Below are 27456 nucleotides of genomic sequence, written 5' to 3' on the forward strand. Positions count from 1 at the left end.
ATCCAACTAAAAGTTGCCTCATTGGTCTACAAATGCCTAAACAGCGCCGCACCACGTTACCTTTCTGCGAGATTCACGAGAATAAAACCTACAAGACTCACCAGATCCGCTAACTCTAACAGCATATCTACACCTAGAGTTAAATTGACCAGAGTCCGTGGCTGCAGCTTTCAGGTGAAAGCAGCTCAACTCTGGAACTCCCTACCATCCACCCTGAAGACAGATCAACCCTACCTCACTTTCCGACATAACCTCATAATGTGGATCAAAAACACAGACAAACAATAGATCACCTACTGCCTGGACCTATTTAATTCCTAGTAGTTTCCGATTAGGACTGTAAATACGTGTATCTTCATTTTTGCCTGTTGTATATTTTTGCATATTTCGGTTGTACATTTTTGTATATTTCTTGTTTCTCTATTTGCCATTGCTCTTGTAACTAAACTTTAAGTTGTCTTATAAAATGCACCCGGTTACCCCAGGGTCTGGTGCGCAATACAAGTAATAAAAACAAACAAACGAAACAAACAAACTTTATCCAAACCTGAAAGGTTTGCATTTAGCAAGGGAAGTGCAGTACGTTATGAGATTCAACAACTTGATGTTGATTCCAGTTTAACTCTTGATGAACAAATTGCAAACGGTATGTTAAAACAGGATGCAAACATCATGTTTGAATGTGCTGGCACAGGTTGTTCATTAGTCGTCAAGGAGACCATCCAATAGCGTGAAGACATTTTAGTCAATTGTCAGATGAAACTACATATCCAGGGATCAAAACTAAGATTGGATAAGCTGGAGCTAAGAACAGCTAATGGGTATCAAGCATTAACGAGTGACCAGGAGCTACCAATGGGAAACGAGGAGCTAGCACATGCAAGGCGATAGCGTTGTAGGACTGAATGCAGAGATCTTTGCCAAGGCATAATCAGATTACCTGTGACCGATGTTGGGAGCAGGTGGACGGACTGAAAGGAAGAGTTTATTTGGTGGAGCTGCCTGAAGCAGGTTGATGTCCCTGCCTGTCCTGGGCATTAGACATACACATATAAAGTGAGTCCTATGATCCCAGGAAATTTAGAAGTGTTCCCAAAAATGTATCAAATCCCATATAGCAATTTGGGGGTACCTTGTTTAAAAATAATAAAACTGAAAGGGGGAATATAGTGCAAGGTGTATTTGCTTTTGTGATTCATGACACAAAAGGAACCCCTAGCTCGCATCATGATAATAGGGCTTTCCTCCTAAGGTTTTTGGATCACTTGTGGTCTTTGACATCTCAAATTGTAATGTAGAATGACACGTATTTGATTAGGGTCTGCCATAGTCAATAGGTTAGGCTTTGCTGTCACATCATTGCAAAAGAAACATAACTCCAGGGTAACCCGACCCTTTACAATTATTTGCAAGCAATCAAACATTACAGTAGATGGCAAACAGTATTCACGGCTAAACTATGAACCACTAGTGTGTCCGAGATCGTGGCCAACATTTTAAATTTGAATCGGTTCAACAATTGGTGAAATGTATATTAAATAAATATATTTCTCTGATGCCAATACTTGTTAAGGGTTTCCAAGAACACGAACTCATTTTTATATTTCCAACTGCTTCCTTTTTTGATATCAAGGTGGAGGTGGGTTGGAGGCAAGTATAATTCCATGCTGTTGATTGATAGTCAAATAAAAATGTATAGCAAACAATGTCAGTTTGTGTATCTCCAATGTGAAGTAGTGGCACTTATAATCCAAAGTAGTCTGTCGTTCATATTTGTTTTACTATTCATGCAAATTCGAATGAAAATATTAGTGAGATGAAAGCAGGCAGCATGTGTTTTCCTTTCTGTAGACAAGCTGCCTGTGTCCATTGGATGTATTGTGTGCGACTTCTCCAGCTCTGTGAGTAACGGGACCACCTTTAATTCCTTGATTTATTATTTTAAATACAACAAAATATTCAGATTGAAACAGCGTGTTTCTCATCTGAGGTTGAGGGGTTACACTGCGGGAGCAGTACATTAGAGGACTTTCATCTGGAAATTGAACCATAAAGAGAAAATAAATATATTGCATCGATTGATATCATTACACTATCAAAAACGCTGGCGGATCTGTGCGATGATGGCATATGTTATGCAGTTGCCTTCATTTTAGGGAGGAACCCCTGAACCATTGTCCTTTTTTTCCTTCAGCCCCTCCCATCAATGGGGTTGCACCCTCCAACGCTCTGTCATTTCTTCTTTCGACCCACATTTCCTCTTTGCCTCCTCCCACAACCCCCTCCCACTCACCTTTTCTCATGGCGACCCATCTGTGCCATGCTGCTTCCCTTCGTCCGGCCCTTGTTAACTTGCCACATGGCACTGTAAGGCTTCTGGCCTCGTTGTCATGCCTAATCCTGCACGTCAGTGGCAGCACTGCACCATGCATGGTGCCAGCCTTCTACTGTAGGCGGCTTGCTTCAGCTCTTAGGACACCACGGTTCTAGGCACAGAGGTTCAACCTGGAACGCTCTCTCGATGTGTTTCCTATCACCTGTTCTGGGAAATGATAACGGAGCAGGGAATGATGGGATCGATTTTCAGAATGTGCTATTATCTTGAATTATATTACAGTGCAGACCTGTTGCAAAATGTTTTTTTCTAAGAAATGGTCCTGAAGAAGATGGAGGATGACATGTTTAGCATTTGACAAACGATGAATTCTGTTGAAACATGTATGGTCCTGATTAAGCATGAGAGTGGTTCTCCCTCCCTCGAGCACAGCTAGTATTGTGTTAAAAAGGCAACATCATTTTGCGAAGACGTAGGAAATGGTACATGTTGGTACAGACATGGGTCTTCCCTGTTGCAAAATGCCCAATTTTGTGATTGAAAAATCAAGCAAAGGAATCCTTAATCCATATGCCTGGTATCCTTGTTTCTTATTCATGGAAAATCGCCACTGCTTCCAGAGTCTTGAAGGTGCAAACCCACATTTTGGTATTATCCATTTCTTTTAAGGCAGGCACCTTGAAGTCCATTCCCCAAGAGCCAGATCTGCTTTATATTTCCCATATATCAACACACAGTGGGTTGGCCTTTGTAAAATTGACAGAAAAGGCAAACCCCGAAAGGTGGTTGGCTGCAGCTGTGTCGTTGTCAAGGACTATGGCAAAGAGTCTCAGGCTAAGGATGCCATTGAAGAATACTTTAAAAAAGAAGTGAACAGCCTACAAATAAGCAAAATAAACAATATATTCAAATCACTTTAAACTAGTTGGGCCTCATGTACATAGTCATCCTGAAGCATGCCATTTTTGGGGCTCTCATGGACTGGACTTGCAAGGTCCTGATTAGGGCAGGCACGCGGGGAGGAATGATGGAGAGGAAGGTGGCAATATACATAATATATGATTTCTCTAAGTGGGCAGGACTGTTGGGATCATTGAGACAATGTGATGTGTATTGTTTGCATGTGAGAGCAACAGAGGCCTGTAACTTGCTTACCTCTGACATTGCCCCTACCCCTATGATGAATGCCTGACACTGGTGTGCCCCACAGGTGTACCTCAGCACCAGGAGCGGCAGCTGGGTCATGGGCCGTGTTTGGGATGATGGCTACCCCTGGGACATGATGTATCTTACGCGCTACGAGACTTTCCTTAAGTACCTCCTTCCCCGGAGCATCTCGGATTGGTTGTATGAGAGAATGATGAACCAGAGGTTCAACCACGAGAAATTCGGCCTGATCCCTAAAAACAAGTACGTATGTGTGCAACTGGAGGGAACCAAGCAACTGGCGGCCTCAGAATGCATCATGTTTTGTTACATGCGTGAAACTATTTTCCCTTTTTTCTAAATTATCTCTCTTGTCTGATGATTGCAATGTACTTCATTGGGTCAGACCTGGCAAAGTTGTGTGTTATTCCTACTCAGGCTGGGGCTGTCTGGTCCAGCAGCAGGCTTGCATCAGTGTGCATTTTGTGTTGAACAACATGGCATCCCAATACAAATTTACTATGGTTGTCTTCTTTGCTAAAAGTAGTGCTGATGTGCTTTCCCACATGTGAAAGCAGGGGTGGGTGCCTGGTTTCACATGCAGGAGCAATTGTTAGCTGCAATTGGGTGCATTAAATGTTTCAGTGGGGATATTGTGTACTGCCAATTACTTGGTCTAGGGTAAAAGTCCCTGTTGGGAACCTGTCATAACGGGGACATTTAACCTAGACCAAGTGATTGGCAGTACATAATATCCCAGCTGAAACATGTAATACACCCAATTGTAGCTGACCACTAGATTGGGTTTTCCGATATATAAAACAGCAAACCCCATCACTGTTCTTCCCTTGCCGTGGGCGGCTTCTACCTTCACTCAATTTATTTTCTAGTTAGTGTCATTTTCCTCTGTTTCTTTTTAGTCAGGTCCCTGAATGTTCTATAAACCAGGCATGTATAGATTGTAGTTTCCCCATAATCTCCAGTATGTGTATATTGAAGTACAACCACATGTATAGGTTCCAATGTGAGCACTGAATGTGAGCTTTGAAGAGTAAGGGCCTCATTACGAGTGTGGCGGTTTGGAAACAAGGGTGCCGGGAAGCTTACCGGCACCCTTGGTTCTGGACTGCCACACTACGAGTTTGCCTTGGGGGGCCGTCGCGCTCGGCAGGTCTGACCATTTGGGCGCAACAGCCCTGGTAGGCAGACCCATCACAAAAGCACCAGCACCGTTAGTAACGGTGCCGGTGCTTCCGTGAACCCATTCCCATGGAGTCCTGATGGACTGCACGAGAATTGGGACTAACATTTTCCGGCACCTAGCTTCCCGGTCCGCCGGGACTTGTAATGTCCCAGTGGCACCGGGAAGCTGGGTACCGGAAACGGTGTTACGAGGTCGGCGGCAACCCTCCGTTAGCCCTGGCGGGTTACCGCCGACCTCATAATGAGGCCCTAAATGTGTGACTTCTTTGTTTAAAGGCATGGTTGTCTTCGGACAATTGTGATATGTGTATCATCGGACTCAGACTGCATTTGAACGTATAGAGCAAGTTCTTCCAAAAAATAACTCTGGGACAGAAGATGGGCTGACACGTTTGTACTGCATTTTCTCTCTTTGGACAGATCTCTACGAAAGGAGCCAGTTTTTAATGATAACCTTGCCACCTGCATAACATGTGGAACTGTGGTGGTGAAACCCAATGTGAAGGAGTTCACCGAAACCTCTGCCATATTTGAGGATGGGACGGTGCAGAAGAACATCGACTTTGTCATCTTTGCAACAGGTTACACCTATGCTTACCCCCTCCTTGATGAATCCGACGTCCGAGACAGCAACAATCAGGTTGCCTTATACAAGGACATCTTCCCGCCTAATCTAGCGCGTCCAACAATGGCCATCATCGGGCTTGTCATGTCCCTTGGTGGCATTCCCGCCACATCAGACGTCCAGTCCCGCTGGGCTGCAAGAGTCCTGAAGGGTAAGTGAACAGTAGGAGACATGTAAACCAAGTGATCAAGTGAGGGAAAAGGCCATGGTGATCACACAGGACAGTGAAATGACGTATTTGCTCCTTCCAATGATTTGTGGCGCTCCTGCTAACAATCCTGGGTTGTACTTTCTCAACTGCTCAGATCATTTGTTGAAAGAAAGCAAGAACGAGCAATGGACATTTTTTGGTTTCAGTGTGTGGGGGAATCTTCTACTGGAGCATGACTGTTGTAAAGAGTAAGACACATGTCCTGAAAACATGATTACTTGTCCTAGATCATTGTATACAATCTCTATGTTTCGGACAATCTCTAATTTTTTTGCCTTTGATACATTATAGGTACTTTGCTAGCCTTGTGCAATGGGCCACGGAAATTAGGAGCTTTTAAATGAGTTTATTCATTGAAGAATGCGTCTTCAGCCTCAATATTATGCTGTGATGCTATCAGTGAACATACACCTTTACTGTGTACATCTGTAAGGGTAGACAAGTCATAAAGAAGGAGGGTGGCTTTCAGGCACACCATTAAGGACCCAGGTGTTCCCTGTGAATATCAGGTGGAATATATGCTCTACTCTAAGAGAGAGAGAAAGAGAAAGAGAGAGAGAGAGAGGGGAAGAGAAAGAGTGTGTGTGTGTGTGTGAGAGAGAGAGAGAGAGGGAGAGAGAGAGAGAGCATATAGAGCTGGTAAATAAAGGTTGGTGTAGTGCACACAGATGAACCGGAAGGCATTCTATATAGTCTCTGTTCTTAACCTCGCCTATTCAACAAGGTGACATGGCAGGTTCAAATACATAATATGTAGTTCATAGGGGGAACACGACACATCTCACTGTGTTCGGCATATCCTTGACGGTGATCACTGAATTTATGGTGTGTTATATTTCATTAAGTGGCATTTGTATAGTGCAGCCAGCAGCATTACACAGCGTCTAGGCACTGGTGACGATTGGATTTATTCGTAGATTGTGGTGTTCTTGCTGTTGGCTGCCATACGAGTATGACGCATAGATGGGGTAGAGTATGTCTTTCAAACCTCTCCTAAACCCCTTGAATGTATGAGCAGTTCTTTGTCGTTCTCTGCGTTCAGTGCTGTGAGTGACTGTGATGTTTGTGAAGATGTCTGGGATTTAATTTCCACATGGTCTCAATGTGGTTGTGGGATTCCCTGTTGGTTGTTGATGTGTGTGAGCATGTGAGCGATTTTCTGTAGTTTCAGGAGTGTGTGTGTGTAGGTGTGCATGAAGAGGTACTGGGTGCATCCTCCTTTCTAGTTGTGGATAAAGGTCTTGGATGGGTATTTTGGGTAGCAGTGAGAGTGCTTGATGGGAAGCATGCAAGTAGGCAGATCTGCAAGTTTTAGATTTCAATTAATTGTTTGCAATGTGTTTTATTTCAGATCACCAACTTCTTAGACATTAGCTTAATGTGAGGGCAACAGAACGATGCTGCATCTCTGGCGAAAGATCCATGCAAGGGATGTGGCCGTGTGACATCATAAACATTGCAGTTTTAGTGTTTCAAAAGATACCCACTTTCCTGTGAGGACAACCATGCTAACCCCAAATCTACCTTACATTTTTGATAATGTGTTTTTGTTGTATAACTGCTCGGACTTATTTTGTACTTGCCTTACCTCCATGATGTTACAAAGTCACACATGGCTCTCATGTCCTCTCTGATGGACGCAGCTTATCATAAGTATTAGACCCCCTAACAACATGGGCAGTGTGACTCCTGTTATGGCAAGATCAGTGGTACACACACTTTCACGACAATCGCTCAACATCCCACTCCACACTCTCACTCTTCATCACAACACCCCCACACACTTCAACACCACACCGCTCCTCCCCACCTCACCACACACCACTCCACATACCGCCAAACCACACACCCTACTCCACACCCCCTACTCTACACCACCATACCACTTCACAGCAACACTACATCCCATTCCACCACACAACCCCACTCCACTGCACCACTTCACCCACCCCATACTTCACCCCACCACATTGCTCTAACTAGCACCCCACTCTCAATACCCAACTCTGACCAGCTCCACTCTAATCTCATGTCCCCACTCTAGCCCCAAACCCACTCTGCTTCCCACTCTGGCCCCTACCCACTCTATGCCCAACTCCACTCAACGCCTGTCCCAACTCTATCCCCAGACCTGTCTAGCCCTGCCTCGACCCACTCTACCAGCACTCACCCTTCCCCACCCCTGCTACCACCCACCCAGGAATCCTCAACCTCTACTCCCACACACACTTCTCTCCACCACTCACCCTTCCTCACCCCTCTTTTCACCACCTACCATCACCTGTCTCTATTCCCACCCACCCTTCATCAACCTCTCATACACTTATCCTTCCTCACTCCCTTTATGCCGCCCACCCTTCCTCACCCTCTGTACTCCACCCACCCACTCTTTCTCATCCACCTGTACCTCACCCACCCTATCTCACTCCCTGCACCTGTCCTCACCCCCGGCATCCATACCAATCACCCCTGCCTCTCCCTACTTTACCCCACCCACCTTTCCTCACCCCTCTATCTCCACCAACCAACCCTTCCCCACCGCTCTCTACCCCCACTCACCCTTCCATACTGTCTTCTACAACCATCAACTCGGTCTTCTTTACCTCCCACCACTCCACACACCCATTCTTAACCATCTCTTATCCCACACGTCCTCACTCCTCTCTACCCCACCCACTGTTCTGCACTCCTATATCCACCACCCACCCGCACCCCACCCACCCTTTGTCATTCCTCTCTACTCCCACCCCACCTCACTACTTTATACCATAAAACTCTCTAACCCCACACAACCCACATTAAGTTACTGTACCGAAAATCTCTCCCACCTTGTCCCACTCTACCCCACACTAGACATCTCACTCTACCAATACCTTCCCTATCTCACCTCTGCCCACCTTCCCTGCCTCACCTCTACATATCCCAGACACCCTAGCTCACCCTCATACATGCCTATTATGCTCACTCCTACTTTCAGCATCGACGTTAGATTACTTCAGATGCCTTCCATCTTATCCCACACGCAACCTTGCCACCCTAGTTCATTCTTAAATGTTCACCATATCATTTCCAAAGTGTTTGCAGTCATATAAAATTATTAATAATACACATAGTGAAAGCACATACACAGCAGTGAAGCACAGTCTTTCTACTATGCCTATTACTAAGGTGTATTTGTCTGCAAGCACTAAGTCTCAGACATGTTTTGAATTACTGGCTAAGTAGAGACCAAACATTATTGCCTACAAATGTAAAATGCAAAAAACAAATGCTAATGCCAAAACTATTTCCTTTGACAATGCTTGATTACAAAAAGAGGCTGAAGGTGGTGTGCATAGATGAGACAGTTTTTAAAAATGTTGCTTTTACCTTGGGTCGTTTGATCTGCGATATTTGATTTGATTAGATTTAGATTTAATTTAAATTTGTATAGCATGCTAAATCACCCAAAGGCCTTGGAGTGCACAGAAAACAAGGTGTAACAAACATACAGAAATCCTAAAACAGAAGCAGTAAAATAAACAACAGAATTAGTCAGGGTCAAGCTTGAACAGGTGAGTCTTAACTCCCTTCTTGAACTCAGAAATGGAGTTAGCCTGCCTTAAATGAGCGACAAACTTATTCCAGGCTAAGGGGGCCTGTACATCGAACATAGTGCCACCAAAGCTGGAAAGTTTAAATCTGGGTTGTATGAGTTTGGAAGAATCATAAAAATACAATGAGCGACCCACTCTGCAAGAAGGTAGCTGACCATACAGATACGGGGGGGCGCATCAGTGCTGTAACAGTTATAAGTAAGTGAAAGAATCATATGCGTAATATGCTGTTTTACAGGTAGCCAATGGAGTTTCCGTCTCGCCACAGAGACATGATCTCTGAGAGAAAGACCAAACACAGCTCTAACAGTCTTATTGTTTGTAATTTGCAGCGTGTGAAGGTTTTCTTTTGTGGTACCAGCTCGCAGACTATTACCGTAGTCAAGATGTGAATTAACTAATGCTGTGGCAAGCAAATAGCTGTTTTGCACTGAGATATACGGGCAGATGTGATTAAGAAGTTTGGCCACTTAACTACATGCAGCTTTAACATGAGTGACCTGCGGCTTCATGGAATGTTTGGCATCTACTGTGATGCCCAAGGTCTTAACTGATCTGGCAACTCTTTTTGTTGTCAGCTATGATAAAACTATCATAGTCAGAGCCCAACTTTTAAATTTTATTCCTGAAAGTAATGATCAGAAGTTCCGTTTTTTTGGCATTCAGGCAAGTGAGTTGGTAGCCATCAAGGTCTGAATGGTTTGATAGATGGTATTGATGGCTTTAGTATCCCTGACTGATAGTTCAATTATGACCTGGGTATTAGCAGCGTAGTTGGTAAATTGGACACCCATGTCTTCAAAGAGCGTAAGAAGATGCATGATATATACGTTAAGTAATGTAGGTGAGATAGAAGAGCCATGCGGCATGCCGCAGGTAACAAGCGCGGGAGTGGAACTAGCGTTATCAACTGCCACTCATGCGTATCTGGGACCAAGAAAGGATTTAATCGACTGGGAGGCCGCCTAAAAACAATGTGCCTGATTGACTAATCTAGTGACCAACTGAGAGTGATCAATCAAATCAAAAGCTGCGGATAGGTCAAGTGGCATAAGGAGTTCTGGTTTACCCTTATCCACAATACCCGCAGCGTTTGACTTGAGATCCAATAGTGCAGTTTCGGTTCCGATTTTGGCCTTGAAGCCAGACTGCTTTGGGTTAAGAAGGTGGTTGCTTTCAAAATAATTTTGCAGTTGAAGAAAGTGACGATCTTTAGCATAAATGGCACATTTGTAATTGGTCGGTCACTTTTAGGGTTATGAGTATCCAAGGTACTCTTTTTCAATAATGGAGTTACCCATGACTCCTTAAGGGCCACAGGCACATTAACTTCCTCAAATGACATGTTAACAAGACGAGTGACCCATGGTGCCAAGGTTTCAATGCAATCCTTAAAACGGCTTGATGAACAAGAATCACCTAAACAAGATATAGGTTTCATATTGGCCACAATCTTGCATATTTGATCAGAAGAGAGCTTGAAAAAAGGCATCTGTACTGGGCCCTTGTTGGCAGGTGGTGCAGATATATTTAGCAGATTAGATTTACCTGGTGTAATAAGCAAAATTTGATTTACCTGGGAATTGAGATATTTTTTGTGCCCTAAGGTTTTTAAATTGAGTTTGTTGTGCATCAACTGACACTAATCGTCATCCTTCTGTATGATAGTACCCAATTGAGATTTGTCTTTAAATTCTTTTAGGATTGTGAATAATTTGCACAAATTAGATTTTGCGGAAGAGATCCTAATGTTATAGCTATCGGATTTTGCAGTAATAATAGCTTGTTTAAGGCTGGCTGCTAGACGTTTGTAGGCAGTATGACACATGGGAGTTGGATTTTTCACTCCATTCTCTCTCTGCCTTGTGTTTATCATGATGTAAGATAGTGATAGAATCATCAAACCAAGAATTTGTATTGGTTTTGATTTTAATTAGTCGAGATTTCTTGGTTGCAAGTTTGTCGATTACATATGTGAGTGTGTCAGTAAGATGATTAGCCAGGTCATCGGATTTTGTGAATAGGTGCACAGGCTTCAATTCACGTAATAACTCAGAAGAGAGCAATTGTGGAGTACGTTTCTTAATGTTCCTGGCTGAGACATATTGTCGAGGAATCACTTTCTGAGGAGTTGAACAATTGGGGAAACAAAATGAAAAGTCACTTGGTAATGGACCTGACCAAGGACAATGAGCGATATCCATATCTGAGATGCAAACCTGATGGATCAAGACCCAATCAAGGGTGTGAGCAGCTTCATGTGTAGGAGCCATTACTTGCTTGGTAAAAGCAATGGATTGAAGTGTAGCAAGAAGAGAAACAACATGGCTGTCGATTGGATTATTGGCCCATAGGTTAAAGTCTCTGAGAACAATTACTGGAGTATTAGCCTTGGTTGTCTTGTTAAGTAAATTGCTGATTTGTTCTTCGAAGAAAGGTGTACCAGAGGGAGGACGATTGATCAATATTACCATCAGAGAATAATTCTCATTTAACTTAATCTTGACCAGTAAGCTTTAACAGCCATCCAAGATATCACGTGTATAAACAATTGGAGGTAAGAATGGCAACTCCTTCACCTCTATGCATGATGCAATCTGCTCTAAACATTGAGAACCCAGGAGGTATGGCTAGGGTAGCTGAACTGGTAAACTAGGACTCAGTAATAGCCATAAAGTCACAGCCTGTGTCAATAATGGCATCCGAAACCTCGACACATTGCTTTAGCAAGGAGCAAGTGTTTAATGGTGAGAAGCACATTTTGCAAGTTGAGGGGTCCACCTCACCTTGAGTGCTAGTCAGTGATAACAAATTAAGGGTTGACTCGACAGCAGGAGTGGCCTGGGGCGACTGGATGCTCTCCAGTGAGTCATTAAGCCTAACAGTGTTGACTTGTATAGAGGAAATGAAGGCTACATGATCATTGGGTGTAATGGGCGACAGCAGAGCACAGGAAGACTTAGCGTTTGTTTGCAAACTGGGTGAAACAACGGGTAAGGGTGCGGTAATGGCTATAGTAGAAGAACATTGTGCACTAGGATTAATAGTTATAATATCGTTACATTTTGCACGGAAAACATCTCCATTATAAACATATGCAGTTTGTGGGGTATTACTGCGCTGCCAGTGTTTCAGATATAGTGGACATAGAAAGAGGAAAGAGCAGAAATACCTGATAAGGAGAATGAGGTGCTGACACAGCGGACACGAATCGGCACTAACCGGCTTGTTGCGAAATTGTCCAATGAAGCGGTCAACATGTCTGGCAATTATTTTAAGTTGTACATTACGGGGTGCAATGGCAGTGAAAGTTCAGCTGTCATGCATTCTGATTCTTTATTTCTTTTATTGGGCTCTCAGCCAAACAGAAACACACTTGAGGAAAAGCACCCACATTGTTGTTTTTATGTATCTGAAATCTGTCAAAGTACCGTCTAGGTAACGAACTTGAAGAAACGATTCCTCTAAGAAATGACACTCTGGACAGCATAGATTTCTATTTAGTCACTCCTAGCATGTCTCTTTGGCCTTATTCAATTGGAAGCCCTTTCATTGGCTGAGCATTTTATACCCTTTGTCCTACTTTTTAGTAGATTCTGACTTTGAAGTGTATGTCAATTAAGGCTTTTGGGTGGTGCTGGTATTCTTGCATTCATTGACTGTCCCACTGTGGGCGCTCTTTTCTCCGTTGAGTTTTAGGGCACGAAAAAACATGCCAGGGCCTGCTGGGTTGGTGCATTCCTCAGCCTACGACGGCTGCGTAGGTCTTGATGACTCTGTCTTGGCTGTTCCTTCGCGTCATCGCATAGTGGCAAGGCTTGTGGATGCCGGGCCTGCCAATGTTTGTGTAATAAGCCACCAGGTGTTTATGAAGCGAGAGCCAGTTTATGCTGTGCGCTCTCTACACTCCCACTACCATTACATGGCCTCCTCAAGTTTGACAAACGCTCCTCCCCTGAGCGATGTCCTCATTCAGCGTTCAAGAATTGCCTTCGCCCTGCGGATTAAAGTATTGAAATGGCCAGGTGTTTGCCAAGGATCCGAGTGGCACAATACCAACGGGACGCCATGCCGTGACAGACCAATTATGCCTTTTAGGCTGAAGTAAAAGCTTACAGACGTCAGAGCCACAATACACAGGCGATTACTCAAATCCTTTATAGAGGCGACCATTGTGTAATTACTTGGTTCTATAATCGTATTTTGCCCACAGATATGGTACCAACGAAGCATCCTCCCCTATCGTTTACAGTCATTTTCAAAGCGCCATGATCACCCTGGTAACGCAAGACAAGCTTTAGGGAAGTGAGAAAGTAGAGTAGGTTGTCTGCCTGAGAGAGCACTTAACCTGCAGGTCCTTAATTTGGACCCCAGGAAGGCAGTCTCGCCCATAACATGGGTACGGTTGGGTAGCACCCACCACTATTATATAAGCACCCATAAAAAACATCACTGTTTGTGATTTACAGATGGCAAATATGTTGTCGATTTCGTATATGTGTATTTGTATATTTGTGCAGTGCTTAATTTGTGGGGGCGTTTGCCAGGGCTTGGCCCTGGCCCTTATTTTTGAGCCCTGGCACTTATTGGGGGACATTCCGAGTTTGGAGGCAGCCATGGTGCTGGTAGCACCATGGCTGCCTCCAAACTCGGGTCCGGGTCCGGTCAGTCGGAATGGGGACTTACTGGGACATTCCGACCTATGCGGACCCGGTAAGTCCCCATTCTGAAAACCATTCCCCATTCCCATTCGAGCCCCAATAGGGCTCAATGGGAATGGGGAAGGAGCTAATAACGGGCCTGCAAAGAGCGGGCCCGTTATTAGCTCCATGTTCCCTTAACGGATCCCGCTAAGGACGGCTGGTCAGACCAGCCGGTCCTGGTGGGACCCGCTAAGGGACCTCGGAATGTGGTGGTAGGGGGTTAACGGCACCAGCATCCTTACCAGTGCCGTTAACCCCCTACCACCATACTCGGAATGACCACCATTGTCTCAGACTTACTTTGATTATGAAGTGGTGGTAGTCAGTGCATCCACCAACCACAATGAGCTGCTGCAAGCTGTAGTGTAACCCCAAATATGTCGGCACTGTGGGGAGCAGCTATGGGCGGTGGCAGCGGTGGTGGGGAAATGCCCACCCACAGTGTCACTGGACCACTAGAACATATTTGGGCGCTGGCACGTATTGTTTTACAAAGTAAGCACTGTTTGTATGTAATATTTATTATGTTAGTAATGAAAGTGCCACTTCCTCATCAGGTTCGTGCAAGTTGCCGCCCCGGAGTGACATGGTGGCAGACATCGAGGAGAAGGCGGGGAAGAAGAAGGCATGGTAAGTGTGCTGTTAGAGGTGCTGTTTTGAGGGGTGTTCAAGCTGGACAAAAGTCTGGACACATTCCTGCACTCCCCAATCAGGAAGTATAGTTTTTCCTTCGTTCGAGTGGCCCACTGCACCACTAAATACTGCCTATGCAGACCCAAGTTGAAATCCATGTCGCTTTTCCTTGTCTATGAATGCTGTAAGCAAGCCACTGAGCTCTGAGAAAAGGCAAGAACGGGAAGTGATGCAGTGGACAGTGCAGCTACACTATGGTGATATCAACATAATGGACACTACCTGTGTGGGAAAAAGGGCGCATCACCTCTACTCACCTCCCACAATTAATTGAAATCCCTAATTGTATTTATGTGTTGGTGGCTGCCGTTGGCTGTGGCCCCCTGAGCTTGATATGATATGGTGTGGCATTTATAACGTGCCTGTACACAAGTGTTTCTAGGCGTGACAAGACAAGGAGGGAGAAAAAAAGGGAGGAAAAAATAACGATTTTACTAGGCCTTGCGTCATTCAGATCGCGCAAGTGCGGGGAAGATGGAAGGGGAGAAGTGCCAGGGGTTAGGGGAAGGGGGAAGTGCAGTTAACTCACAAGCGCAGCCAGTGGGTGGCTCATAAGTGCAGAGAGAAGAGACTGTAGGGTTGCAGCTACCGAGCCAAGCTTGTGTTGATGGCCACTTCCTGGTTGTCTGAGAGCAACCTATTTTGGGCCTGGAGGGAATTACATGAACGCAAAGCTAACCTCTCCTACGGTGCACACTCCCTTGACGAGTCTTCCACTGACACACTGGGGGCATATTAGCTAAACTCCTTTGGGGGGGGGGTCTCACTTCTTGCAGCTGACTGATGCTGGAATCGCTGAGGCAGACTTCAGAGGTTGGCTGTCCTAAAGGTTGAAGGCTTGCCTGACTGTGTTGTTTGGTGTTGGGTCCTGATAACCGAGGTGCGTGACAGATTGCCTGCTGCTTTGCTCTGTGCCGTGCATTGTTTCTGTATCGATTGTGGTCAGTAAGCATTGAGTACATGTTGTGTGTCTCTTTGCCTGCTCTTTGGTGAAGCACACATGCTCATCAACCCTGGACATCATGAAGAGCTGGGATCTACAAGGCCGGTGGGGTGAGTTGTCAAATGAAAAGGACCCATCGCTCTGGGGTCATATGCCTCATTAACATTTTATCAGTCCTGCTACCAAGTGAACGCTAGCATTTTGGCCTAGTGAAGTTTTTTTGAATATTTCCTGTGGTTTAAGCAGAGGTGTGTGTACTCAGTCAATAAGCAATCAGGTCCGTTTTTCAGACGGAGGAATGGGCACATTCTCCATGGTTTTCATGCTTTGTGGAATAATATTTTGATTAGCAAGAGGGCTTGTTTCAAGGTCAGTCCAGCATTCATTTATATATTTAATGTCATTTACACATCTGCTTTGGCTGCCGTAGGGCACTTCCATAGACAGGCATACATGGGAATCAAACATGAACAGAGAAAGCACCATAGGGAAACCATGGATGTTCAAATAGCAGATATTCGCAGCTGAAAAAAACCTAATATTAAATGTAACAAGATGGCAGCATCAGTCCATTAGGGGGCCAGATGAGCCATCGTGTGTGCCAGAAGTGCACGCATGGGCTTAGTGGTGGAGATATGTGGGAAAGGCAATTGGCGACGGTGGAGGGATGCGCACATCTGAGAGCCGTTAAGCAGTTTCTTCTTCACTGCGCGTTGGGACCATTTGTGATTTAGTTCTTGGTGTGGGTCTGCATAGATGTTGTCATTCCATAGCATAGAACTCTTGGTCATTAGATATTTGCCATTAAGGTTTTTGTATTTTGTGCAGCTGGAGGTAGGCTGGAATGTACAGCGTGATCAGATTGGCGAGGAGGGATCAAGGGCATTTCTCCCGTAGCATTTGTGAGTTAGGCACACTGTTCTGAGGGAGATGCTCTTCTCAAATGGAAGCCATCCCAGAGAGTTTAATGCTAGTGGAGAATGGTCAAATGTATTGAGGCTCTAGACTAGCCTAACTGCCCTACATGGGACTAGATGCATTTGTTTTATAAGGTTATTTGGGAGTTATTTTGAAAGTTGAAATAATCTAGTTTGCTAAGGATCAGCACTTTCACAAGTTCTACTTTGTGGTCGATTGCATGCAAATGTATGTAGATGTTGGTAGTTTATTTTAGTTAAAGTGTTGACTTTTTGCCTGAAAGACATGGTGGTGGCAAATAATCCACAGGTTCTTTTGCCGTATCCGAAGGGGTATTGATATGATTGGATATGGCATTTATAACTGCCGCATATTTGACTTGCGCAGCATGATTGCCCAGTTGCAAGGGACTCCCAGTCTAGAACTGGTTCCTGGGCTTGGATGGTAGCATTGTCAGTGTTAAAGCTACTTTTGATACCTATCATCTGACTTGGAATTCAGGAGAGGCATAGGGCTATTTGAGCATTTCTGTTGATGTCAGAGTGGACTTCAAAAATGAGATGAGCGTAGATTAGGAAAGAGTGGGTGTGGTTTATAGATAAATCTGACACTGGTCGCATGTAGGTATTAAACAAGAAGGAAGGATTTGTGAGCCTTGGGGCACCCTGCATTCCTAATGTACTGGTCATGCTGTGTAGTATTGCTACCAGTGGGAACCTTTTCCAAACGAATGATCCGGGCCAGGGGTTAACTTTGCCCATCATGTATTGCTCTTTGTGGATTCTGTGCGGTATTTCCTGTCCAATAGAGTAGGGCCGTAGAGAGTGGTCGAAGTGGGCGGGAACGGCTGGGAGCAGTGCTCCTCTACTTTAAAAAAAAGAAGTTTGACTGTATCTATATTTTTTGTTCCTATACTTTTATTTTAAAGAGATCCCGTTCCAGAATGGTTTGGTTTTAAAATAGCGTAGGAAGAAGTTGAAACTTGCAGCACTTCAGTGGACTGCTCTGTACATTCCATTAAAGAGTAGGCATGTTTGTTTGGGTGTTTGTATTGCACGTCGGAGGAGTCATTGGGATGGGGTTTGTAGGTAGCCGGGGCAGGCCAGCGGGGAACATAGGTCCACTACTTCTTTGCGTACACTTCGACCACTGGCCGTAGAGCAGTTTCGTTACACAGGGAGCCATAGTGTAGATGTGTTCTTTAATCAGTGGGAGCGTTTAGCCGTCAAGGGGCCGTTCAGCCATCAAGGAGTGTTGTGGGTGACTTCATTTTGTTGATTGTCCTTAATAAGTCAGAGTCTGTGAATGTCTGAACTTCCATCTCTTCATTACTTGGTTAAACTCTTCATTCATATTTTGAGTACTTCTGATGGTCGATATCTTGTTGTAGAAAGAGTTGGATGGGTCTTCAGAAGAGGTTTGACTACATGACCTAGCATTCATGGTTTGGTCTGTGTGAGAAAGTTTCTTTTTGATGGCAAACCTTGCAACCATTTTATTTTTTGACTCTAGAATTCTATTTACAAAGAACTTTTGCTGGGCCTTATTTTAATCTCTCTCCTGTCTTATGCTGGCCTTTTTGTCCTTGCTAATGGATAAGTCTGCACGTTCTTTCTAATCGCCTCCCTTCTCTCTTGAGGGTGGCTGGATTCACATTACACCATCTGCTATTCCATTTAGAAGGGCGATTAGTTCTTCTCCTTGATGCCTGTATTAAAGAAATTAAATCTTCTCTTAATTCTGATTCTGTGGCTTGGACACCAGTTTCTGGACAGCCTGATTCCAGGATTTGGGGGATGGGTGATGAAGGAACCTTTGAAGTTGTCACATGTATTTCTGGTCAGGTTTGACCCTTTTAGTTTTGTCCAATGCCAGCACTAATATTTCCCCAGTTATGAGGTGATGGACAGCTGAGAGTTGTTTTGTAATTTTCACTTCTAAGTTGACGAGATGCCAAGTGAAATATAGACAGTGTATATGTCTTTTGTGAGAAGCACAGTGTTTCCATATTAGATACAGTTGGACATTCTTATTTTGGGTACTTTCCAACCAGAGGTTGAAGGCTCCTAGAATTTAGATTGTATTCTTTGAGTTCTGGAAGCCACTGAGTAGTCGGCCCCAATGGTCACTGCAGTCTGGTCTGTACCTTTTGGCTCTGTAGGAGGTGACAGAGAGGAAGGTCAAATGAGGCTTAGGGCTATATTTGACAGGCACCTGTTCAGGGGCAGTGAGCTTCAACATGGAGATTTGGGAGGGCTGCTGAGTAGTTGATGGCGACTACACCGCCTGCTTTATTTTCACTATTCCCGGTAAACCACATTTTCATGATGCCCAGTGGATATATATTATCTTAAACAGATTAAAGATGTTCGGGGAATTTGTATTAGCAGATCTGTCGTTGATAGAAGTAATTACCACCCTTGTCATTTCTAATTAAATTTGGGGATTACATAGCTTTTTAGATCACTTTGCTTTGGCCAATTAATTATTTTTAGCTGGGCTAGTTTGGGAAGCAGTCACTGTGTCACTTGGTTAGCGAGGGTACATCGGGAATTCCATGTTCTTTCAGGATAGACCAGTTCCTTAAGAGGCATGTAAAATGGAACTGGGGCTCTAACAGGGGCGTCGCCCAAAAGGGGCATGGCCTTATGCTCAGCATTCTGGTCAGGTAAGTGTCGCCCCTCTTAATTGTGGTGCTGACCCGCTACCAGGTACCCCTTACATCGACCATTCCCCTCTCACCTGGGATGCAAGGGTGATGATCCCTGCATCTCTAGTTAAAGGGGTACCTGGCAGGGGTCAACGCCACAACTCAGGAAGAAAAGGCAAGGCCACTAGAAGCCAAGATCTTTTTTTCTAAAGCCTGAAGTTCTCGCTTATACGCTAGAGCTTCAGGCTTTAGCAAAAAGGCCTTGGCTTCTAGCGGCCTGAGATGTGGCCCTGCCAGAGGTATGCCCTGGATATCCCAGAAAACGTAAAGCCATGGGATAGCCTGCTTTGCCCTGCTGAGATTCCGGATGTTATTTGTGTTGGTGACCTTTGGGGCAGTTCTCATTATATTTGAAAGATGGATTTGAATATCCAATAGCTCTTGTTTTGATGGGCATTTGACCATGAGCTTTTGAGGGTGAGTGAGCAATGTACCTATTGTGCAGTAGTCCTGGCCTGGGTTGGATTAGGATGGTTCCACTCTGGCAAATTGGTCAATATGTTAGGAAGGGTCAGCAGTTTCTCTATCTCCTCTTTGGATGGATGGTTGAGATAATATTCACTGCAAAGAGTGTGTTTACCACTAAGGATCATATGCATGCTTTGCTAGAGGAAAATATTATGCCGGTTTTAACTGAACCTGGTTGAATGTGTTCTAAGGTGTCTGCGATCGGTGTCTCCTGGTGATACTGCAAGCAGATTTTTCCTTAAAGGTGTGACAGCTCAAGGTAGAGGACATGTCAATCGGCCCAATGATTTCAAGGCAGTTAGTCCCATAGGGGACACGTTGCAATTCCTTCTTATCTCAGCTTCTTTGATTCCTACTCAGTGATGGTCATCCTGTTGCCACAACAAGTGCGATCCGTGGGGGAGGAGTGGTGGAACTACTAGGACATAATGGGCCTCATTACGAGGTTGGAGGTAGCCAAGCCGTTTATACCAGCATGGCTACCCCCAAACTCGGGTCCGGCTACGGGTCCTGCGAAAGGGGAATAACTGGGCCATTCCGACCTTGGCGGGCCCGGTATTTGCCCCTTTTGCGGGACCCCGAGCTGGTACGTCCCCATTCCCATTTGAGCCCTGATAGGGCTCAATGGGAATGGGGAGGATGGTAGCAGCGGTACAGATCATAACGGTACCGTTGCTACCATCCAGGTCTGCTCGCGGGTGCCGCTCTGCACGCCTGGTCTGACCAGGCGTGCAGAGCGGCCCCCGCAAGCAGAACTCGTAATGTGGCAGCATGGTAACTTAATGCTAAGTGGCCCTCATGTCCTGCAAGTTTATTCTGAAGTGGCCTCGTAGGAATGGTAAAGGAGTGAGTCGTTCATCTTTGAGGGCAAAAATGAATGTTTAGCCCCAATGGCAGGATGACATTTTTGCAGGCACGTACAAATCCCGGGCGTAAAGGACCAGGTGTAATATTCGGGACTAAATACACATTCTAGGATTTAAGGGCCAGATATGATTTTTGGGCCACAGTCAACTACAGTGACTTAGGGCCTGATTCACAGAAGCGTTTTATAATGGCGCAGTCCCGTGGGAAAACGCTCTGTGAATCAGGCCCTTAGTGTCTGAATTAATTTTTTAAAGAATACACAACTACAAGGCCTTGGAATGGAGGTGAACATTTAGAATGCACATAACAATGCAGAACCTTGGAGGCCAGATGCAATGTGGGAGGAACGTACACATACATCGACTTTGTGGTAAATGCACCTTTTGAATGACCTTACAGCTATAGGGCCTAAGCAACCTGATGCGATTTATTAAAGGCACGTATTCATACAGGAACCTCGGGCCAGATGCAATTTGAAATACAAATACCAATAAATGGCCTTGGGAGCCAAATGCAAGATTTTGAGGCATATACAGGGACCTAAAGGCCAAATGCAATTTTTGAATACACACAGCAATATAATACATTAGAGGCTATATTTTCTGAGACACAAACAAGGCCTTACTGGGAAAATACATTTTTTTGAATACACGTAACAGCCCAGGGCCTCAGTGGCAAAATGCACATTTTGAATGCACATGCAAGCACAGGACCTTACCACTCCAGATGCAATTATGTGAGTCACCTTTGCATATAGGGTAGATGCAAATGCAATCTTTGAATGTGCATAAAATATGCAGGGTTTTAAGGCAGGATGGGGCAGCATATAGTTAGAGGGTGAGGGTGAAAGTATAGGGGCTGGAAAATTGATATGAAGTAGACAAAACACAATAGTTGCTGTAACGGTGTTTTCAGATACAATAAATAAATAAAGCATATTTATTAGATCACTGTAGCTGATATGTGACTGGCGAGAGAAAGGACAGCCGCAGTGCCCTATAGGATCTGTCCGAACAGTGCAAACAATCTTACGCTTAGCTAGATGCCCTTTGTGGTGGCTGCTAGGTGATGAAGACACATTGTGTTAGGGCTAAATCGCTGCTAGCCTGCACTTAGGATGGATACTCTTATGCCAGGACCAGGCAGGGTAGAGTGAATCTCTTGTAGGTGCTATGACCACTGTGGGGGGTACTGCTGGAGTGGAGGCTTTGGCTTTTCTTGTGCTCAGTGGTGTGGACTTTGCTTGGCATCTTCTTTCTTTCTTTCCCCCCATAGGCCTTAGGCTATGTGAATGTGTCGTCCACTCTGCTGGCTGCATTTAGGAAAGCCCTCACGCTTTTCACATATGGCAGCATGTCCCAGTTCATGAGCAATGGTCTTCTCTCCCACACCCAAGTTAGAATCTTAGGGTGGGCAAAGGAACTAAGTCCAGTGTCTTGGATTAATTCAGCTGCACCCAGCTCTCTGCCATCTACTGCTGTGTGTCTTCAAGACAACTCACTGTGACAGAGGATGACTGCTGCAACACAACCAAGGTAATAGGAGGGTGCAGTCTCCAGCAGACAAAGATAAGAGCGGATACCATATAATTTTTTAATAGCACTAAGGAGGGGATGACTTCTGGGGGACATCAAATATTAACATCCGGGTACAGACGTTACATATATTCAACCAGAGCCACCGTCACTGATATCCTTTTGTCTGTTCCTTCTCCTGATCTCTAGACCCCCAATCTCATCTCCACTCTCTCTCCCTCCTCACACTCCTCTATTAACGGTGGCACCAAGTGTGAAGTCCTCTTGGCTGGCTTCGCATCCTCTCGTTGCTTCGTTAATGTCTATCACACTGGAACCGTTCTGGTTCAAGGTGCACAACCCAAACTCCTTCATTTTGACCGCATCTTGTCTTCTCTCATTAACTTCCTTCGCCTGCATCCCCCCTTCTCCCTATCTCCCTCCTCTGAATGGTGTACCACGCCCCTGTACCCCACCTCAGAAACTTTCAAAAGCACTGACCACCTCCACCTTGTTACCTTTAACGCTCGCACAGCCAACAAACACTCCTCTGACATCTGTCTCCTTCTTGAAGACATTGACCTTGACATTCTCGCTCTTACCATGACTTGGTTCAATGCCAGCTCAGTCACTGCTTTTGACTCCCTCCTCCCGGTGGCTTCAAGATCATCTCCAAGCCTCAACCTGACCGCACTGGCGAGGGGTTGCCTTAATCTTCCCTGAGTGGGTTCCTGCTTCCATCTTACCTACCCAGACCTATTCCCCTTTCGAAAGCCTGGTTTACAAGTTAGTCATCTCTCCCACCTCCACCTTGATTATTGCCACCATCTACCACCCTCCAGGTGCCACCTCCCATTTCCTCTCTGAATGGGCTGACTTCTGCTCTTCTTTACTTTCCTTCACCTCTAACCGTCTCCTTCTGGGCTTCAGGGTGACTTCAACATTCAGCTAGACTCCCCTGGCTCCACATCCACTCTATTCACTGACCTCTGCTCCTCACTCTCCCTCTGCCTCTCCATTCTCCCTTCGGGGCCAACCCACACAGCTGGGAACCCTCTGGATGCCCTCTCTCTCCCCCCACTAGTCACCACTCCCTCTTGGTCAGGCCACTCTCTCCTCTCCTCCCATCGGGGTCCCATTGGCCCCCTGACGGCCCCCCCAAAAGTCACACCAACCTCGTTCATTATCACCTCCCTGATGAAATGAGTGACAGCGGCTGCCTTCGCCTCCTCCTTCACACTCCTCTGCCCCCCACTTCTGACTCTACCTTTGACTCTGCCCTCAGCAGCCTCCATCTTTCCATCACCAACACTCTTGACATTCTTGCCCCAGTCCTGGGGATGCATCTGAAACCTGCCTCAAAACATAATACTTGGTTCAGCACCAAACTTGCAGTCCTGAAATGAAAGTGCAGGGCAGCGGAACGGAAGTGGCAATCCTCAGGCTCATCCTCTGACAAACTGGCCTGCCGCCTGCTTCAACGGCAATACAGACTTGCCACCCGTGCAAAGAAAAGAGCCCACGTTCAGGCAAGAGTCTCCAGCGCATCCAATAACACGGCTGAACTTTTCAAAATCTGCAGGGAACTAGCCAACCCCTCCTCAGTCCCCTCCTCCCCTTCTCCTTCCCAGGCCCTCTGCAATGCAATGGCCTCACACTTTGCCACCAAAACTCAGGACATTCTGACCACCCTCTCTACTCTCCCTCACAACCAATCTCACCCCCCATCCACACTCCCCCCCTCCTTCTTCCTCCTTTTTCTCCTTTTCCTCCTCCTCTCACACCTGAAGAAGTCACCAGAGTTGTCCGCTCCATGAAGGTCTCTTCTAAACAGGTCTCCTCTTGCTCATCCAGGACCATCAAGGATAACATTGGCTCTCTTGCCCCTGCTCTCGCTGATTTCTGCAATCACTCCTTTATCACTGGATCTTTCCCTTCCTCCCTTAAGCACTCCCTTGTGTGGCCACTCCTGAAAAAACACCCTCAGACCCTCACTGCCCTGCCAGCTATGGCCCCTTCCTGGGGAAGCTGGCTTTGCCCCAATTTAACTCTCACACTGAACTTGTTGGAGGCCTCCACGACCATCAATCTGGATTCCGAGCATCCAGAGGCACGGAAACTGCTCTTCTGAACACCCGTCAAGAACTGCTTGCATCGCTTGACTCCAACTCCCCAGCTGTCCTTATCCTTCTCGATCTTTCCTCTGCATTTTACACAGTTAACCACTCCATCCTCATACAAAGGCTCAGCGATTCACTTGCTATATCGGAATGGGAACTGGATTGGCTGTCCCCTTTCCTCACTAAGCGCTCTTCGCAAGTCATCCTGGGCCCCTTCTCCTCTCCTACCTCCATCTCCACCTGTGGTGTCCCTCGGGGATCCATACTTTCCCCCTGGCTTTTTAACATCTACCTTGCTCTCCTTGCATGCCTCATCTCCTCTTTCTCCTCCAGCTTCCACTGTTACACAGATGGCACACACCTCTTCTTCAGACTCCCTGCTGACCTTCTTGCACCCTCCATCATCCCTGACTGCCTATCTGCCATCCTGTCCTGGTGCGCCTCCAACGCTCTCTGTCTCAATGCCTTTAAAATTGAGATCTTTCCCATTGGGACCCCTGCTCCCTCCTTCTTCCCTTCACTCTGGCCTTCCTCTTTGGGCTCTCCACCTGCACCTTCAACTAAAGACATAAACCTTGGAGTCATCTTCGACTCCTCCCTTTCCTTCCTCCCTCACACTCTGGACATTGCCAAGAAGTCCAGCTATCAGCTCTTCCTTCTCAAAGAAATTCTACCTTCTCTCACTTTTCCTTAGAGGCTCAATGTGACTCAAGCCCTTTTTCTCTCTAGACTTGACTATTGTAACTGCCTCCTCCTGAACCTTCCTTCTTCCACTCTGCGACCCCTCCAGCTTATCCAGCATAGGGCAGTAAGATTTATCCTTGGCCTTAAGCCCAGGGACTGCATCGCTCCTGCACTAAAAAGTCTTCACTGGCTCCTGGTTGCTGCACGGATTAAATTCAAATCCCTCTGAATCATCCACAAGGCTGTTTGGGTCCGTGGGACTACACTATCTTCAACTTTATCTCTCTAAATACTCTTCTCCTAGTCCACTTTGCTCCTCTGGCACCAACTCTTTGTGTGTAAAGCATTTTTCTAAGCAGAGGGCGGTGGGTCGGTCACTCTCCTCTGCAGGCTCCCTCCTCTGGAATAGCCTTCCCCTTCCCCTGTGCCTTGTGCAGGATCTTCTCAAATTCTGGAAGCTCCTTAAGACTTTCCTCTTTTCCTCCTCCTTCCCTCCTTCTCTGATCTGCTAATCTCACAGTTGCTGAGTCAGTGTCCTTAGCTCTTATGCATCTTCGGGGCCTTCACCTCCCACACCAATTCTTCCCAGCTCCTGCCTTTCCAAAGCACTTGTATCTGCATACCCTCTGCTCTGGAGACTCGCACTTACACCTCCCGTGGCCCAGGCCTTTTAGCACTCAGCATTCTAGCACTTCGTCCATGGTCCACCCAGCACTTACCCCTTCTTCCTTCTTCCTTTCCGCACCGCATGTTCTGAATTAATCACAAGCATAATAGGTTCGTCCCCCCCTCCCTCTTCCCCCTCTGCTCTTAAATATTGTATTGTAATGCTGTAATGTATTTCCCTCTCTCCTTCCCTCCCTGCCCTATGGGCTCTTTGAAACAGTATATTCTTATTGTATAAGCGCCTAACAAGCAAACAAAATAAAATCAATATTGACTTTTCCTCTTCAGAAAAGAGCCAAACTACTTAATGCAATCACTCTTCCCCATAGGAGAGGGGCAAGCGAAATAAACCACATGGTTGACCACGTTGAAGGCAGCATGCAGATCAAGGAGTGTGAGCAAAGATTTAAACCCTGGTGTGCCCAATTTAATTACATTGTACTTGAACTGGTTTGATGTAGTCGTGCTGAGGCACAGTCTGAAAGCATACTGCTGGAGATGGAGCAGGTGTTCTTACAGATTTGATTGCATCTATCAACACACTACACGTTCCTTTCCAGGATGTTCACTCTGGCAGGACATTCATCTCATCAAATGGAGATGCACCTAGTAAGGGCCTTGCAGCAACAGTGTTATTCTAGTGACATCCATGGCACAGTCCCTTCTATAGGAGATACATTGTGGAAGTGCAGAATAAATATTTTTATTTTCACAAATAAAGTTTGCAATACAATCAGAAATAAACAAGCTTCATAAAAGTATAAATGTGGTCACAAAATTGAGTCCAAAAGAGAAGAAAAAGAAGGGAAAATAATGCATAACAAAACACAAATAAGAAGAAAAGATAGAACAAGAAAGAAAATGGAAAAGAGATTGGAAATGGAGGAGATAAAGAAACCGAAGAATATCTAACTGTATTATTTGGCAGTACAATTTATAAATAATCACAAAACACATCCCCACACAACATGGCATGGTCTTGGCTAGCATAAGAACAAATCAGTATACATTTTGAGATAATAGTGAATTTGAGTCACCATGAGACTTCAACCATGCATACACATTGAGAAAGTTCCCCCATATGTCCATAAACTTTCCAGTCTCTCCTTTCAGTTTACAAATTGCCTTTTCATAGGTGGAGATCGTAAGCAACTCATCTATCCACTCATCGATGCAAAAATAGGTAGACGACTTCCATGCCCTAAAAGTCATCATTTTCGCACTCATACAGGCCCTGAGGAACCACATTTTCTTTCTAAAGTCAACGTCCTCTAACAGTGATACATCTCCCAGTACTAAGAGAGACGCAGCCATTGGAATGGTGCAGCACAACACCAAACCTAATCTTTCACAAACTCCCTCCCAGAATACCTTAGTCTTTGGACAGAACCAGATCTGATGACTTAAAGTACCTCTTGCTTGTTTACATTCCCAACAGAGATCATTTTCCAACAAGTGTCTCCTAAACAGACGCACCAGCGTCCAAAAGGCCCTAAAAAGAACCTTGGTTTGCGACGCTCTTAAGCCCGAGTCTATGCTCACAAGCCTCACATTACAGCAACGTAGCCAGCATTTTTGGTCAATCACTTCACCAAGCTCTTCTGACCAAACATTTTCCATCTCTGAGTTCCCCTTATGACATGTTCTCAGAACCTTGTACATAATTGCGGCTGGGTGAGCAGCCCATTTACAAGTCTCTAAAGCTGACCAAGCTTTGCCCTGGACCGCCAATTGTGCGGGGTGCAGGTTCATGGAAATGATGCTCTTCAGTTTTCTATACTCTGCATAGGTGCATTCATAGGTGAAGCCCGGCCGCGGAGTAAAGCGCGGTGCACTTGTGTCTGGAGTGCTGTTTTTCTGCTGTGGCTCTGGTTGGGACATTATTGGAGCCTGTCTGTCTCATACCATGTCGACTGTAGCACGTTGCACAAACGAGAATTGTGCGAGTTGGAGGAAACTGGTGCATTTTGCTTTAAGGCTATCAGAGACCAGGAGACACACCCCCCTGCAGGACCAGGAAGTTAAATACAGTGCATCGAGCCCTTGCGGCGTGA

At 45.6% G+C, this 27456-nt stretch overlaps 1 protein-coding gene across 2 annotated transcripts in view; it reads left to right on the plus strand.

Moving 5' to 3' along the window:
• The window catches only part of LOC138534910 (flavin-containing monooxygenase 3-like), a 349886-nt gene that overhangs the window by 268831 nt on the left and 53599 nt on the right, over nt 1–27456 (plus strand). For both annotated transcript variants that reach the window (XM_069641257.1, XM_069641256.1), the window contains exons 6-8: nt 3546–3745; nt 5105–5460; nt 14377–14449. In XM_069641257.1, the coding sequence (XP_069497358.1) occupies nt 3546–3745; nt 5105–5460; nt 14377–14449 (629 nt within the window). The remainder of the gene's footprint in view (nt 1–3545; nt 3746–5104; nt 5461–14376; nt 14450–27456) is intronic.

This window comes from Ambystoma mexicanum, chromosome 1q, assembly GCF_040938575.1.
Source record: "Ambystoma mexicanum isolate Mex_15411 chromosome 1q, UKY_AmexF1_1, whole genome shotgun sequence".
Classification (NCBI taxonomy): domain Eukaryota; kingdom Metazoa; phylum Chordata; class Amphibia; order Caudata; family Ambystomatidae; genus Ambystoma; species Ambystoma mexicanum.